Raw genomic sequence first — 18512 nt, 5'->3', positions numbered from 1 at the left:
AGAGAATCACGGAGGAATCTCATAAATCCAGATATTTTTTCCATCCAGGTTCCACAAAGATGTATTGTGACTTGAGAGAAGTATATTGGTGGAATAGTATGAAGAAAGGTATTGCTGAGTTTATTGCTAAATGCCCGAATTGCCAATAAGTTAAGGTAGAGCACCAAAGCCCTCGTGGTATGGCTCAGAATATTGAGATTCCGAAATGGAAGTGGGAGATGATCATTATGGACTTTATTACTGGTTTTTCGCGGTCTCGCATGTAGCGTGATTCCATTTGGGTGATTGTTGATCGAATGACTAAATCAGCCCACCTTTTTTCTGTAAAGACTACCCATTCAGCAGAGGATTATGCCAAGTTATATATTCAAGAGGTAGTAAGACTTCATGGAGTTCTAGTTTTGATTATTTCAAATAGAGGTGCACAATTTACTGTATATATCTAGAAGTCTTTCCAGAAATGTTTGGGTTCGAAGGTGAACTTGAGTAATGCTTTCCATCCTAAGACATATGGTTAAGTAGAGTGCACAATTCAGACTTTAGAAGATATGTTGAGGGCTTGTATGATGGATTTCGAAGGCAATTGGGATGATAACTTTCCTCTCATAGAGTTTGTTTACAAGAATAGTTATCACCAGTGATTTCAAAAACGTGTTTAGGGCGAGTCTCGCAGCGGGGAGTACCAAAAATGCTCCGAGATGTAAATTAAAGATGTAGATCCATACGATGTAAGTTCTAAAATTTGAGGCGTCAGCCTTTAGAAAAAAAACGTAAGTCCTGGGCGTAAAGACGTAGGCGCCTGGGCGTTTTTAATTTATTTTTTGAACATTTTTTGCTTTTAATCATATTTTTATTATTGGTGTAATGATATTTATCAAATAGTAATTATAATACTTTTTTTCTTCATTATTTATTATTAATACTTATCTCAAATAAAAATTATAATATAATTTCTATATATTATAGGTTATTTATAAAAAAATATTTGTAAAATGATTCAAAGGTTTACTTTTGCTATTTCATTAGTAATAAAACTATAAAATTGAATATACATGAGACTACGCCCCGTAGATCCATAGGACTTAAGCCCCGTCTATGGGGGCTTACGCCTCTCCTGGTATGGTGTAAAATGCCTCGCCTCACGCCCCGCCTTTTAAAACACTGGTTATCACTCTAGCATCGAGATGGCTCCTTATGAAGTTCTTTATAGGAGAAGATGCAGATCTCCTATTGTATGGTTTGAGGTTGGTGAAGCTGGGTTGATTGGACCAGACTTAGTTCACCAAGCTATGGAGAAAGTAAGAATTATTCAAGAAAGATTGAAAACAGCGCAGAGTTGTCAGAAATCCTACACTGATGTTAGGAGAAGAGACTTAGAGTTTGAAGTAGATAATTAGGTATACTTGAAAGTTTCACCCATGAAGGATGTGATGAGATTTGGTAAAAGGGAGAGCTTAGTCCCTTGTATATTGGTCCTTACAGAATATCAAAAAGGATTGGTAATGTATTTTATGAGTTGGAGCTACTGATTTAACATTTCAAGTACACCTCATCCGATTCTAGGTGTAAAGGATCGTTAACTTGTATAAACACCAACGAAGAGTTGGGGTCGAACCCACAGGGAGCGGTACGTGTCTAAATTCAGTTATGAAGTTATAAAGTGGTTTATTCGATTATAGGAATAGAACTTATCGAAAATATGTAAGCAAGTCTAAGGGGATGACAATAAATGTCAGATGGGGGGTTTGGATTGTCAATTATCAGCTACAACACAATCAAACACGAAGGAAATAACAATATAGATAGGAGTTCTTGGGATGTGATCGATTATAAGAATATTTCGCTATATAGGTAATTGAAATCACGAATAACTAGCTAAATATTAGTGGGTAGGCTAGACTATAAGTAAGATAGTTTTCTCTCAAACAACTATCATGATTCAAGTGATTTCGTTTGAACATCAACAAGCTTAGCAAATAAAACATACCATGCCTTAATTCATCTACTCTCTTGAGCTAGATAGGTAGAATCGAGATTAGCATTTACTCTTTCGAGCTAAACCCATATCAACCCAATAACTACAATAATCAATTGAAAGATTTGATTCTAAAACCTCTTTTTCAAGCAAGCCCAGAATTCTAAGTTCGAATTGCATTTGCAACTACAATTCTTAGTTTAAAACACAACTATCAATTAAACTCACTTCAATTAAGCATTTAAATCTATAATTAACAATACTCATAAGCTAATTCATCCCATAATCACATGATCATGCCCCAAGAATTGGGGTTTAGCTACACATCATAAAAATAGAGAAACTATTACCAAATACATTAGCCATGATCTGGGTAAAGGTTCTCAAGTCTTTACAATGGTCCAAATTGAGTAAATTCAAAAACCCACTTGCAAATCTTCAAGTTTGAGCCTCAAAAGCTTCAAAGTCTACAATGGAACTCAAAAACTAAGAGAAAACTCTAACTCTAAATTTTGGGGATCAGCACTCTCTGGGAACTTTCGGAACTCCTCAAAATTCCATTTAAATTCCAATTTATATTCGCCCACTCCTAAAAGTCCATTTGGTGGTGTAAGTCACACCTCACCGAGTGGTTCGGCGATCCGCCCTTTTCTCCCTTCCATCGCCATTTTGCATTAGTTATCAACCTCCCAGGTCATGCATCTTTGGGAGATCAAACTTGTTGTCGCGGAGTGGATTGGCGATGCGCTGAATGGCCATTTCTATCCCCAACTTGTTTTTTCCGCTGGACTGGCACACTGGAACTTGGGGCGAACTAAAGAGCAACTCAACGGTTCGCCGAGTGGTCTTGGCGATCACCAAGATCACTTTTCTTCACTTCTTCAAATTGTTTTGTCCTGTTTGCCCGGTAGTGCCCTCGTTTTGCTCCTTAGGATACATACCTGCAAATCAATGCTTTAACATGAGTTTATAGCATAAATTAGGCATTTTAGGACACTAAAACTATCAAAACAAAGCCCTAAATGAGTCCAAATCTCGGACTCATCAACACCCTGAACTTAAACTTTTGTTTGTCCCCAAGTAAAACTCAAGATCAGTCGGTTCAACAAGGATGTCTACAAATAGTGCTGCTAAAGACTCAACATAAATGCACACACAAGGTTCAAACTACACATACAATGCTCAATTATGCACTCAAAGATTCAAATTGTGACTCACCATTATCAAGTGTACTCAAGCTCACAATGCTTGCTTCAAATGCAAGTTCAAGCTCAAAAAAGGTACACAAATGCCCTCACAACAAAGATGATTCCACATTCACACAAAATTCTTCAAAAATTTAAACTCCCGGAATCACATACAAATCTTACACTAAAAAATATGAACACATTCATGACTCCACCATAGGCTTGCCCTTATTTTTCAATCAACATTCGTTTCAGCTCACTAAAGATCACAAAGGTCTTTTTGAGGCTTGTAACATGGCTGAGTGTAAAAGTACGGTCAATTTAGGCTTAGTGGCTTCTAACTTCATGAAGTATGGCCAAAAACTCACTCTTTCTCCTTCTCTTTCACATTCAAACATGTTCAAATTGCACCCCGTTATTCAACTCAACATGAATCACCGTATACCCCATTATTCTTCATTCTTTTCACATACTTTATTGCACAACTTTTTCTCTTTTTAGTCCTTTTCTTTTATTTCTTCTCACTTTCTTCTTCTTCTTTTTATATGGAAGGGTTCCATGTTTTTCAAAACAATCCATCAAAGGGGGAATCTTTACACTTCTTGACTTTCCTTCTTTTTCACCACACCCCCAACTTAGGCTTTGGCCTAAGTTGGCTATTTAAACATACCAACATTTTATGAGGTTATGGGTGCTGGGATAAAAAGGTAAAAGTTGTTCAAGTTTCTTCCAAGAAAAGAATTGGCTCAAAAGGTGTCAATCAAGGTTCACACATCTCACAATGTTTGCCACAAAGAGGTATATTGTCAAATTGGCTCACTCTTCAAAATTCTTGCCTAAGATCATTTCAATTGCTCGCTTCACTCAATCAATCGGACCAACAGGGCAAATTCTAGGTCTCATCAAGCACAATGTTCAAGGTTTTGTCCCCACACAAGGCATTGATACAATTATCAAACAAGACTCCACACTTTCTAGCTAGTGTGCAATGTTCATCACAAGAGACTCAATTGACAATCTGCTAGTCACAACGAGATGCTAAAAGTTCACATATTGCCTATATAACTTAGTTTGCCTCATCGTAACCGTACATTCATTTCATTCAATTAAGATCACTATTCAAGTCAGCGGTATTGACCGCAACCAACACTCAAATTTGCACAAGAACAACCATAATCACACACAAGAGGTGGCAAAATTATAATATTTGGTTCAAAACCATTTTCTTATCAAAACAATGGGCCACAATTTATCAACAACCACACTCCACAGCCAAGATATATATTGTGTGTGTGTGTGTGTCCCAATAAGCTCAATATTCACAAAAACACAATTCAAATCAATATTGACAAAACATCCCATAAAAGAGGTAGGTATGGAGATATCTCACCCCACTAACAAAAAAAATGTAGTTGTCCTCAAATACAACTAAAACATAACAGTCAATAAAACAACAAAGAGGGAGGTAAAAATAGTCATCATTCCAGGCTAGGCCTGGGTGAAGTCTGCATATCACTCACTCCATCTGTCGGGATATCAGTGCTCGGTGTCTCATCATCCTTGGCTCTACTGGAGCCCACCATTAAAGTATCCTGCATTGATGTCTCTCTCGTAGTCTCGAACATAATACCCTCCAAGTCAGTCAGGTCCTCATAGACAACCTCCTCAGGAACGCCAAGCTGCTCCTCATCAGTCTCAGCCTCGGACTTTGCAGAAACATCATCAGCTCTAACCTCATCTCTATTGGTAGCCGGAGGAACATCAGATTAAGCTGGAACATCGATGCTCGGGCCATCTGGGATCTCTACTGTCCCAAACAATGACGTAAAATCAATGGAATTCAGGTGGTCCACATCCTTTCTCAATCCAATAATATCGGCCTTCAAGGCCATCACAACATCAATGGCTCCCTGTCCTCTTATACACACCTCTACTCTCGTAGTAAGGGCATCAATCAAAGCTCTGAGGGGGTTTCAACGCAGAACCAATGCCTCTCTTGATCATCGCAGAAATAATGGCCTCTGACCGGGAGGCACACACATCAACGGATTGGGCCAGATGCCCCATATTGAACAACATCACCTGGGTGATCGGTGGTTTAAAAATAGGGGCAGTGGCAGATCTAGGAAAAGGAGGTGCAACAGAAGTGTCAGGAGTATCGGAAGGAATGAAGCTAGAAGTACTTGAAGGCCTAGTGGCCGAAGTAGGAAGGACTGTATCTGTAGGCAGCATATCAACATTAACCTTCGGGGATGGGCCCACCGGAGTTACCCTCCTCCTTGGGTTAAGATAATTTCTCAAAAGTCATCTTTGAAAGGTAACTAAAGTTGTACCAACTCCTCCTGAAATACTTTGACTCTTTATGCTTTTTCTTGAAATAATACTCTCTTTCTAAATGTAAAAGCGATACATTTGGAATAATTTAAGTCCCCTTTAACTCTATTTTTTTTTTGAAAATAATGCTTTAAACATTTCTCCTAAACTCGGTTTAGTTTCAAAAATCAATGTAAGGAATATTGATTGCACGAAATACTTTTAGTAAAAGTTAATAGATAGGGCTCATGTGAAAATTCATGCATGAAAAACAATTTCAAATTTCAATGCATAAAGTATCGCAATCTCATAAAATATGAAATTCATAAAACTGAGGGCAGAACCATCAACTAGGGTTCATATTAAATAAAAGCATGAACACCAACTCAAGGTTATCAATATATGGAATATCATAATCTCATAATTACAAATTCAAACTCGAAAATTAAACGCAATTCAAGTAAAAAAAATCATAGAACTTGGAGTAGAACACTAGATTTAATTTTTACTGTTTGAATTGAGATGTAGGGAACAAGTAGGAGCGAGTCTAACACTATCAATAACCTTACATACCTGATTATGAAGCTATTAAATTGAAAACTTTGATGGATAGTTGATTTATCTTGAGCGAGTAAGAACACTACCTTTCTTGGATGAAATCTTTGGTCTTGGAATCTTGAGGCTTGATCTTGATAAAAGAAACTCTTTTTTGGAGTTTCTCGAGTGGAAGAACTTGGGAAAACCTTGGGTGGAAGACTACTCTTTGTATCTTGAATTTTTGACTTGAAGGTCTTACGGTTCTTGATGGAGAAGAGAAACCCTAGGTTAGTTTTGAGATCATTTCTTGATACTTGAATGCTTAGATTGATGATTTTGAGAGGATAACTAGTTAGTTGAATGCTAGTAAGTTAAAATACCCAAAACGACTTAGAATAGGGCTAAAAGCTTGGGACAGGACCAAAATAACCCTTGGAACACGTGCATGAAGTTTTTGATTCACATAAGGCTCTATAGTTTGTGGCCGATTCAACTGTCTGTAGTTCCTAACATAGAACATCAACTGCTTGACAAGGCTTACTAAAATAAGCATAACCTTTGATCTTATCTAAACTAGTCTGTATTCCCTTTACACTAATACTTGAGAAAAGGCTAATCTCATGTGTTCTAAGCTACTTCTCTTAACTTTTCCTGCTTCTATAGAAGTTTTTATATAATCCTTACCCACATTGGCTTGTAAAGACGCTTAATCAAACTCTTAATAGTCCAACTTCTCCTTCTTGGCCCAACATTACCTTCCTTCTAAGGTCATAGCTACCCAGCTAGAGGAAACTTGAACTATATTTAAGAGGCTCATCATTGGCTATATATGAACTCAAATATAATATCTAGGCATACATGAAAAATCATAATCTTAATTAGAACATTGTCCGACTACATATGATCTCAGGTACACCTCGTAAAGCTATTGTTAATCTAATGATATAACCATACTTCATTCCTCTCTTCTAAGCGTCATAATATTACACTTGTACCACTCACATTCCTTTCCACAATCTAAGTATTATTTACCAGTTACTATACATCATTGCCTAATTAGTTCTATAACCCTCTTATAACATGAGGCTCTCCGTTGAAAAAATCATAAGTGTAACTTCATTCTATCACCTCATGAATAATCTTCTCTTTTATTTGACACTTGTACTTAGTCTTCACTAGCACAATGGCACATCAACATAAGCTCCCCTTCTATATATAGTATACTCTAACGCATCCTAACTAGTAACTATTCCTCTACCTTCTACCGTGAAATCCACAATAAATTATTACTTCTTAGCCTACAGATAAGGGAAAAACACCTCGCTAATTACTTGTAGGGAACGTGACTACAACTACATACTCTACTCAACCTATTCCCGTTCTAAGGATACTAAACTTCTAAATGCATACCTCTAACTCTGGGCACTGCTACTACTGCTGACTTATAACATCACAACTAATACTATATTTCGAGTGAAAAATACTACCCAAGCATTTTCAAGACACTCCCCTCTTAAGGGTCTCACATGGAACAAGGTTTGGAGAAGAGAATACGAGCGCACATCTTAATTTTAGCTAAAACACATGATTTATATGAAAAAGGGTGCAATCTTTCGAATCAATACACTTAATGCACACTAATGGGGTTCTATCCAGTGTTGTGTAATCTCTTTACTTTCTAAAAACTTTACCTGCCAGTAACTCATTGATAAGGATCTAGGCATTGTTATTTCAACCACCTTGAGTATGAGGGGCATTCAAAAGGATTCGAGAAACGTACGAGTTTGATTAAGTTTCTTACGGCCCAACTCTATTGCATTATCTAGAGTATAAAAGAAAGAGAAACTTTTTGTAAGTATATGTAGTCCCTCATTTATAGAAGTTTCCATAAATAAGATCCTAGTGACACAACGTTATAGGTACCCCAGAATACTAGAACTCTGGGCTCTGATACCAAGCCTGTCATGCCCTGAGCCAACATCTTAGACGTGGTCGACACTCGAGAACAATTCTTGGTACCCAAGAGAACCCTTGTCCTTACTAACTAATAAGAGGAAGACTAACTCAAGCATACACAAGCATCAAAACTGAAGAACTTTTTGAAAAAGTAGTTTAATAAATATCAAAGATATCTGAAAATATTGACTATGAAATACAATGTTATAAATAAGATATTTGAAACTTAATACTGAAAGACTGACCTAGACTATCTGTCTATGAAGCCTCTATTTTATAAACATAGGTATTAGGAAAATACCCACTACACCTCAAAATGATATTACTAACGAATCATAAAACTGGAATCCTTTGAAAGCAAGGAGGTCTCACCAAAAGCTGAGGAGCGCATAGTGTGATCTCAACGGAACTCTTCCTGATGATCCTAAGTACCTAAATCTTCGTCATGAAATGATGTAGGTTGAATGACATTAGTACATTGAACTTATGAGTATGTAATAGGGCTTGATAAAACAAATAACTAAACTTAAAGACTGAAAGTAACTCAACTGAAATAAAGTATAAATCATGATGAAAAAAATTCAAACTCTTTCTGTAAGGATGCAATAATATTAAATGATAAATTGATATATATATATATATACACACACACTTTACTTTACTTTACTTTACTTTACTTTAATTAGGAGTTTCTCTAGCCGACAACTATCACTATGAGTCTTATGATGATACAACGTCTTACCCACGTTGCAGAGCCACCCTGTATCTTGCCAGAATATAGAAGGAAACTGAACCAGTGGATCCACTAAAAAGCCTTCTTCAGGTAGGTAAGGAGTCGATTGTCTTGTGGTATGATCCTATCTACGCTAGCGGTGTAGGTTATGGAGTTTGAGTTATCTTAACTCGTACTCTAAATCGGTGCTCAATACTACTCCCAAAATATAATTGTATGCTCCTATAAAAGTACTATCTAGGTTGAGATAATTTCTCAAAAGGCCTCTTTAAAAGGTAACTCAAATTGTCCTTAATCCTACTAAAATACAAAGAAAATTCCATATGCTTTGTTGAAATAATACTTTCTTTCTAAATGTAAAAGTGATTCATTCAGAACCATTTGAGTTCCCTTAAACTCTTTTTTTTAAAAGAATGCTTTAAACTTTTCTCTTAAACTCTCTTTAGTTTCCAAAATCAATGTAAGAGAAATTTATCAACTCGAAAAACTTTTAGTAAAACTCAATATATAGGGTTCATGCGGAACTACATGCATGAACAATAATTTCAAGAAATTCAATGCATAAAGTATCACAATCTCATAATATAGAAATTTAATGAAAGTGAGGGTAAAACCATCAACTAGGGTTCATGTGAAATAAAAACATGAACAACAACTCAAGTTTATCAAAATATGGATTATCATAATCTCATAATTACGAAGTGAAACTAAAAAATAGAATGCAATTCGAATTCAAGAAAATCATGGAACTTTGAGTCAAACACTAGATTTAATTCTTAATGACTGGATTGAGGATGTAGGGCGTGATCAAGAACTATTCCAATACTATGAATAACCTTACATAACTGATTAAGAAGCTACTAGACGAAAAACTTTGATGGAGACTTGATTTTTCTTGATCCCGAGTAAGAACACTACCTTTCTTGGATGAAATCTTTGGTCATGGAATATTGGTTTTTGAGCTTAATAAAAGAAATACTTTTATGGAGTTTCTAGAGTGAAAGAGCTTGGGAAAACCTTGGGTGGAAGGCCTCTCTTTGTATCTTGAATTTTTCACTTGAAGGTTTTAGGGTTCTTGATGGAGAAGAGGAACCGTAGGTGAGTTTTGAGAGAATTCATAGATACTTGAATGTTTAGATTGATGATTTTGAGAGAAAAAATAGTTAGTTGAATGATATTGTCAATTAAAACACCCCAAAAATGACTTGGAATAGAGCTAAAAAGCTTTGGAAAGGACCAAATTAACCTTGAAAGATGTTCACGAAGTTTCTTAAAAACAATTCATAGAAATCCTTCACAGAAGGCTCAACCATTAATGGAACTTTCTATTGTCTGTAGTTTCGGTCATAGAACATCGAGTGCTTGACGGTGCTTCACTTAAATGAGCATAACATTTTACTCTGAACTAGAAATGAGGTAAACTTGGTGGTGTTGGAAAGAGACTTATAGAACTTTATGTTTATAGGTCATTGGCCACCTTATTAATTATATGATGAGAGATATGTTTATTTGAAGTTGATCTAAGTAGCATCGTATATAAAAAAAAAATTGGTAAGAAAGCTTTTAACTCAATTTAGTGCTAGGGGATTCTTGTGACCTTAATTAGGTGTGAAAACGTCAGGGTTTAGATTTAGAAAGGGTGGGAAAAGACTATAATAACTCCTCTTAAAAACTGATAGAAGCCATCTTTGAAAGTCCATCTACGGTCCGTAAAAAAGTCTACGAGGTGTAGACCCTCTCGTAGGAACATGCTAAGTTTTCTAGATTTCTGAAATTGGGGATTACAGACCCGTTCTATGGCCCGTAGAAATTTTGACAGGCAATTTTGCTTGCTTATAGAAAGCCTACTGTGAGTGTGCATAAGGAATTTATTTCCACGAGGCTTTTTGCCGGACCATAGGATCTTCTACGATCCGTAGTCTGGTCTGTGAAACTTAGACTTGTGAACCAACTTTCAAGGGCCTGGTTCCATCCGTCTACAAGCCGTAGAAAGCTTCAGTGACGATATACTTCTAACATTTTCATCGTCAGAATATGGGGTAGAATTTCAGGGGTGTTACAATATTCATAGAGTGTACACTAGTTGGGTCCCTCCATTGACATGGACACGGTTTTCTGAGGCCTTTTTAGCTAGTTCGTACCCCGTAGCATCAGAGATAGATTGAGAGATCAGTTCACTAGGTGGAATTCTACTTTGATTTTTCAAGAACTTACAATATTGATAGAGGGCCTTTAACTAAAATTTTAACTAATATGTATATAAATTTCCTAAAGTCATGTTGCAAGAATCTCATTGGGTTAAAATTATTGTTGTTGTTATTATTTTTGAAAAAATTTATGCCGCTACTGTTGAATTTTTTGGTTCTTATTATCCTACCATTTGTAATATTTTGGCTTACTACATAGCTAACATTTCTTTATTGCTTAGTTAATATAAATTTAATGTAGACTACAAAGAGATTTATTGAAATTATTGAAAAAAATTTAAAATACTTTTTTCTGATTCCTTCCATTTATTTTATTGGTGCTATGTTAAATTTCTGTATGAGATGTTGCTACGATGTATGAATTGTTAGCATTATATATAGTTCTTTAGAAGTTAAAAATGAAGAAGTACCTAGTACGTTTAAGACAATGAGTGATACAAATGATTATATTCAAACATTATATAATCAGTATGTCACTTTACTTGTTAATGCTACACCTTCTCATATTGTTCCTCTATCTTGTCCTTATGGTATGCATGTCCATTGTGTTATTAAATTATCTATTTGAAATATAATACAACCTACATCACAGATGAATGTAAATTGAGATGACTATTTGGGATAGTCTCTAGAGTCCTATCAAAATAATTATAGCACACTAGATTGGTGGAAGAACAACCAAAAATAATATCCAGTACTTTCTACAATATCTAGGAATGTGCTAAATGTTCCAATGTAAATTGTTGCATTAAAGAGCGCATTTAGTCAAGGAAAGCAACGGATTGTAGATGATCGACACTCATTGAGGAGCAATGTCATGCATGTTTTAGTTTTGCTCAGAGATTGGAATAAATCAGAGTGAATAAATAAAGGAAAATAACAAGATATGGAAGGAGGAGGAGGAGGAGAACAAGAAAAAATATTGATCTATTAATAATGTCAGAGACTTATTGAGTCTTTGCATCTCTTAATTTCTCTTTAATAAAATTTGTATATATTCAATGAAATAATTTTAATTACTTTACATAGCCATATATTGAAAGTTAAATATGCAGTCACTATAATAAGTAAATACTTAAAAAAATAATTTTAGCAAATATTACTTAAACAAGTGTTGACATAAAAATTCAGAATACTATTATTTTAGTATCTTCTAAGTCGTAAGTTGTAACTTTTCTATATTGTAAGATTTATGTCTTGTATATATACTATCATTATAGATATTGTATTGTGTGTATATTTGGTATATATTGTAAGGGTATATATATAATAAAATATAGATGTTAGATTATAATAGGTAGTATATATGTTGTGAGTGTGTAATATTTTGTATACACACATATATATATATATATAATATAGTATAAGTATTCTTTTATTATAAATAATTATAATTATTTCAGAATTTAATAGTTCACAATACATTAAATTGATGATTGAATCAAACTTTCAAATAACTAAACATTGATAGAGAATTAAAAATTATCTAACAACTCAGCCCGTTAAGTTCATTGGGCCAAAAGTCGATCCAACTGAGTTGGCCTGAGAAAATTGGGCTAATGTGTTGTGGGATGGGCCAGACAAAAATTTTGCATTGTTAAGCTCGGACCAGACCAACCGAGTTATAGGAGATCCTGCCCAGTCCGGGATTGCAGAGTGGAGACTAGTGTAATATTTTTAATGGGCCAGACTTACTAGCGCGGCCTACTTAATAAGCTTAATGTCAATATATGATAAACTTTTATTTTTTTGCAATCATATTCTCTTTTAGGGTAAAAAGGTTGTGCCTCAATTATGCTATCCCCCTAAACCCTAAAGATAAAAATGAACATGGAAAAAGGCTTCTTCAAGGTTTTCATCCCTGAAACTAGTGAGAAACGGCTAGTAAGTATACTCCCCCTTGTCATGGTCTTTGATGACTTTTTTCTTGAATTTTTCTTCTTTTTGGAGATGCGAGCAGAGGATATATATGAGGGAGGGGAAGGCTGTAAAACTTGAATAGGTTGTGTAATTTTATATATTTTGTTATTGTACTTTCCCTTTCATCCTCTTTGTATGTTCTTATATTCATGTATTTTATCAATGATTGTTGTTGATTCTTTTTCTTAAAACATTTTCAATTAGTACTTTTTCAATATATGTGCTTTGAATAAGGGGAGGGTAAGTAAAGGGTGGATAGATGCCATTTTCTGATGCAAATAAATATTATACGATTTTCTATAGATGTTAAATCCCTATTTTTCTTATCAATATTATATTTTATTTAGTCAATAAATGTTAGAAATTGCATATATCATTTCAAACTAACTATATTATTATTGTTGAAGGAAGTAATTTTATAGTAAAACTATATATATGTCTCAAATTTTATTTTATAGATTCTTAAATAGGTACATTGTTGAATTCTAACCACAGAAGTCTCAAAACTTTGAGTTTATTTGAAATACTTTTTCATCTTAAACTTGTTGCTTTTATGATATGGTTAAGGTCATTTAAAGAAATTAATGTTTCTCTACATTTATTTTTTCAAAAGTCAAGTGTTTTTTCTTCGCAGAAAGTTCCCACAGGTTATACTGATTACATGAATGGAATATTACCTAGGAATGTTCTTCTTAGAGATCGGTTTGGAAATATGTGGCCAATAGGGGTAACCAAATCACAAAAACATATTTATTTTGAATATGGATGGGAGATATTCATTGAGGACAACATCTTAGAGCTTGGAGACTTCTTTATTTTTGACTATGATGGAACTAGAACTTTTGACTTCAAATTACTTGGAAGAAATGGATGTTTAAAGAAAGGAGTTGGAGGTTTAAAACTCGTTGTGAAGGAGGAGGAAGCAGAAGAAATGAATATTGAACATCAAAAGAGTATGGAGCCAAAGGAGAATATTTGGGCTAGAGATAGCAAGGACATTTTTTTTGATGATGATAGGGATGGGGTTAACATGATAAAAGATAAAGAGGATGAAGACAAGGAAAGTGAAAAGACAGAAAAGGTGCCATCAGAAGATGATGATAAGGAAGAAGAAGATGATGAAGATGAAGAAGAGGATGAATACAAAGAAGAGGATAAGGAAGAGAAAGAAAGGGCTGCCATATTCAACCAAAAGGCACCACGTTCAAAAGGTAAACACAAATTAAAGATCTATAAATCTACTTTTATGTTTCATTTTATATGCAATTCAATTCCTCTCTTGTTAGTATATTACTACAAAAATGACATCTATGAATATTTAGACATAATCTTGTATTCAAATAACTGTCATGACAGATTAAAGGAAACAAGTTTCAAAATGATTTTTGAAAAGGTTTAGTTGTTTTCTCTTCTGACAAAGCGAGTCTGCTTAGGGCCGTTTTTTTTATTACTTTTTGGAATAACAAAGTATAATCAAGTTAAATATCATTTTCTAGTACTTTTGGTATGTGTCAAAAATCTGATTTTTTTCTTATAATCCATGTTCAATAAAAGAAGACATTGTAAAATAAAATATATAGAGTAACTCTGAGTATCCATGTTATTTTTGTTTGTGAACTTGACCTTTTAACTTTTTTTTTGATTTAGCTAAATGTAAAAGTGGGATTGCTGGAAAGCGGAATGCTCCCTTTGACAAATTTGCTATAGATATATTTAGAAGCGGACATGCAACTAAGCCAAAAAATCCTTACTTTATAACAAAAATACGTCCAGATAGGAGAAATCAACTGGTAATTATTAATCTATAACTATTTTAGTTGATTGTTTTATAGTTCAATCTTATAATATTCTTATTTAACAAAGTTTTTTTCCTAATTGTAGTACGTTCCGACTGATGTGGTGAGAGACTACCAACTTGAATTCCCATCAAGCATGATCATTCGTGACTCTTCTGGCAGAGAATTTGAGGCAAAACTCAACATTTGGCAAGATGGTAGAATATGGCTAATTGGTGGGTGGCGCAGTTTATGTAGGAAGAACCTTTTGGAGAAAAATGATACGTGTATTTGTGAATTTGTGAGAGAAAAACACAACAAAGACCTTTACTTACAAGTTCACGTTGTCTATGAAGGAGAAGGTTCCCATCCCAACAAGAAATAATATCGTGCTATTTAACATGACTTTTATGGCCTTTAGTGTGTCTATATGCTGACAGATTTTGAAGACAATAAGTATTATTGTTTGTTGACCAAACATTGAAGAATATTTTAGTTTTTATTGTTGGATTTGGAAGTTAAGCCAATTAATTGGCATTAAGACTAAAGTCTAGTTTATTTACATTCAAATGTTAAATCATTATTTGGTCTACATTGATCGGTTGAAAACATGGAATGTCCAGTACTTCGTAGCAAAATACTGAATTTTCTTTGTTTTTTTTTCTATTCATATAATCTATATCTTAGGTAATACTCTTGGACTTGTCTTTGAAATAATTTTCACTCAAAAAAGGTCTGACGCAGCGCGCCATGTAGCGCCCTTGATATGGCACGGAATGTGCCATGCAGTGCACTAGCCTTGTTGAATTTTGTGTTTCTGATGTTTGGCACTTGGGGCAGCACATTAATTAGTTTAATTTCGTAAATGGTTGATTGACAAGTCTTTGAGGATATGATATCTGGACTAAAACATTTATAATATTTGTACGATTGCGTACATTTGGGTGGTCAGTTGGACACAACAAGTTTGCATCTTCTTCTTTGTTTAATCTTTAATTATGTTTGTTATTACATTTTGTTAATTATGTCTTGATTTTTTCCATGAAAAATCATAATCCTTATTGGTTTAGAACACTCTTTGTTCTAATAGATTTAGAAAAAGAATATAACTACTTGGGATCTTTATATAGGGGATGCAGTCGGAGATTCTAAAGGATTGTACACTTTTTTTTTTTCATAGTGAAAAACTCTCTCTACTTTTTCTTGGAGTAGTCTAGGCTAACCTCGTTTAATCCTTGTGTTTTTTTCCTTTCTATTTAATTTTCTTGTGATTGTGTACTAGTTAATAACTCACAATATTTTCGCAACATATTTTACTTGTATTTTTCATTTCTAGTATTAATAGCTAAACCCATTAGCTGAGGTTGTAGACTCTTATGATATTTATAATATGAATGAATATTAGTTTATCTTGCTTATTTACAACTTCGGCCCTTTTAAAAAACTAGTTTTTCGACACATGCGTTGCAGGTGATTATCAATTCAAAAAATTTAAGCGAAGATTTGAATAATAAGCTTTGCACAAGAAAATATTGCAGATTCTTTTGTGAATGTTAAATGTGGATCATCATATATATCTCTTATTCACACAAATCTATGAAGATGGTCAATGAAAAATTTCATTAGTTAAATGAAATAATGCATATATTTATTTCAATTTGATGAGATTCAATCATGTAATTAGTGGTATCTCACTAATATTATCTTATAGGCGATATTTGTTGACTATTTTTCTTGTCATCTAACCAGATGTGTTTTGCACTTGTCCTATGAATATGTGGAAAACAACTACATTTTATTTTTTAGAACAATTTTTGTATATTAATTTTTATTTTATAAGTTTAAACATAATAGATGACATTTTTTTTATTGGCTCTCATATTTGACTTCTCGATTGACTGTGTACATAAATCAAAGATAGTTATCTTACTGTCCATAGTTAACTGAGAAAGGTTTCCTTCTTTTTTTTACACAAAAGACTAAAAATTAAAATTAATGAATATATTCTATCTGTGAACTCATATATATAATCACATGTTTATCTTACACCCAACAAAGATTTAGTTCATATACTTGTAAACAATTTTCAATTTACTCAACCAAGCATGATTCGTCCAAGGAAAATTAACAACACCGTTATCACATATATAGGGGCGGTATAATAATATGAAAAATTATTGGTCAAAAGTTAATATAGGGAAAGATGAAAGATAGAAATAATTAATGTAATAACTATGAGAATTCATAATATTATAACTAAAGAGTGTAAAAGAATGTGAATAACATTTGCAATAATTTGTAATAACTAAGAGAATTTATAGTGTTATAACTAAAGAATTAATGTGCATTAGAAGAATTTGTAATAAATTTTATATTTGCATAAATAAATAGGACTTTTAATTTATTGTACTCTTTTTTTCTAGATATTAGATTTTAATTTAGTGTAGGGACAAAATGAAAATGTTTATTTCATATTATTAAACATAAAATTTATTTTGTTAATGATAAATTTTAAATGATTCATATATATTAACATATTTTCACATTTGTTGTGAATTTTTTTTTGTTTAAAAAAAAGAACTCGGAAAATTTTAAAATAATATATTTTGAAGTTAGAATATCTTGTTAACTTGATAATACATTTGTCACATATATAAATACTTACCCAAATATATATATATATATCTGTGTGTCTGTGTGTGTGTGTGTGTTTGCATTAATAATATATATATATATCATAAAAATTAGCTATTAAATAAATAATAAAATACATACTTCAACTAGCGTTATTAGAAATCATATGAACTTTTCTTCGTCGAAAATACTGAAATATTAAGAAATGATAACTTAGTAAAACAAAAGGGCAATGTTTACATAGTGATAAATATTTTGAAGCAAACTTCCTGATAATCTAAATCACATAAGTAGCATTGATAAATAAAGTAATTCTTTCGTTTTGAGCATCAAAAAACATAAATCGTGACAATTCACTAAATCTTGAAAAGTTTAATAATTTTGAGAAAAGATATTCAGAAACATATATCTACATCACAAGAGAAATTGTTAACAAAACCAAAAAAAAAATTACTACAAAAAAATTAAACTAATACAAACTTCAACTAGTGTTGTTACAAATCATATGAACTATTCTTCGTTGAAAATACTGAAATATTAAGAAATAGAAAATCAATAAAATAAAGGGGCAATGTTTATATAGTAATACCTATTTTGAAGTAAACTGCATGTCAATCTAAATCACATAAGTAGCATTGATAAATAAAGTCTTTCTTTTGTCTTGGGCATCAAAAAAAAATTGTGACAATTCTCTAACTCTTGAGAAGTCTAATAATTTTGGCAAAAATATTCAGAAGCATATATCTATATCACAAACGAAATTGTTAACAAAAATAAATGAATTTAGAGTACAATAAAAATTAAACTAATACAAATTTCAACTGGCGTTATTACAAGTCATATAATCTTTTTTTTCGTCGAAAATACTGAAATATTAAGAAATAGTAAATCAATAAAAAAAAAGGGCAATGTTTATATAGAAATATCTATTATGAAGCAAACTTCCTGACAATCGTAATCTCATAAGTAGCATTGATAAATAATGTCATTCTTTTGTATTGAGCATCAAAAAACAAATCGTGACAATTCTCTAACTTTTGACAAGTTTAATAATGTTTGAAAAAAATATCAGAAGCATATATCTACATCATAAGAAAAATTGTTAACAAAACAAATAAATTTAGACTACATCATGTTAACTTCATATTTGAATATTATATACTAATATACATACTAAGCAAAAAAATAATTATTATATCATAAGAATTATTTTTCTCAAGTACTCGAGGTTAAAAATATACCCTCTTAGGATAGAACAATTTACTTCATCAGAAT

General features: G+C 32.9%; 1 protein-coding gene across 1 annotated transcript; it reads left to right on the top strand.

Moving 5' to 3' along the window:
* The first annotated feature begins 12738 nt into the window (after positions 1–12738).
* Positions 12739–14988, top strand: LOC125812355 (B3 domain-containing protein REM20-like). The gene is made up of 4 exons (XM_049491857.1): positions 12739–12792; positions 13463–14039; positions 14476–14618; positions 14710–14988. Exons 1-4 carry the CDS (start codon positions 12739–12741, stop codon positions 14986–14988), a joined length of 1053 nt encoding a protein of 350 aa, XP_049347814.1.
* The last annotated feature ends 3524 nt before the right edge of the window (positions 14989–18512 follow it).

Source organism: Solanum verrucosum, unplaced genomic scaffold (genome assembly GCF_900185275.1).
Source record: "Solanum verrucosum unplaced genomic scaffold, falcon-dt-bn FXZP01000145.1, whole genome shotgun sequence".
Taxonomy (NCBI): Eukaryota; Viridiplantae; Streptophyta; class Magnoliopsida; order Solanales; family Solanaceae; genus Solanum; species Solanum verrucosum.
This window is presented reverse-complemented; position numbering and strand designations above follow the sequence as displayed.

Excerpts from the sequence above, each read along its gene's own strand:
- LOC125812355 (XM_049491857.1), top strand. The coding sequence starts at position 12,739 with ATGGAAAAAGGCTTCTTCAAGGTTTTCATCCCTGAAACTAGTGAGAAA. Across the intron at positions 14,040-14,475 it reads AAAGGCACCACGTTCAAAAG|CTAAATGTAAAAGTGGGATT; the intron begins GTAAACACAAAT and ends TTTTTGATTTAG. Across the intron at positions 14,619-14,709 it reads CAGATAGGAGAAATCAACTG|TACGTTCCGACTGATGTGGT; the intron begins GTAATTATTAAT and ends TCCTAATTGTAG.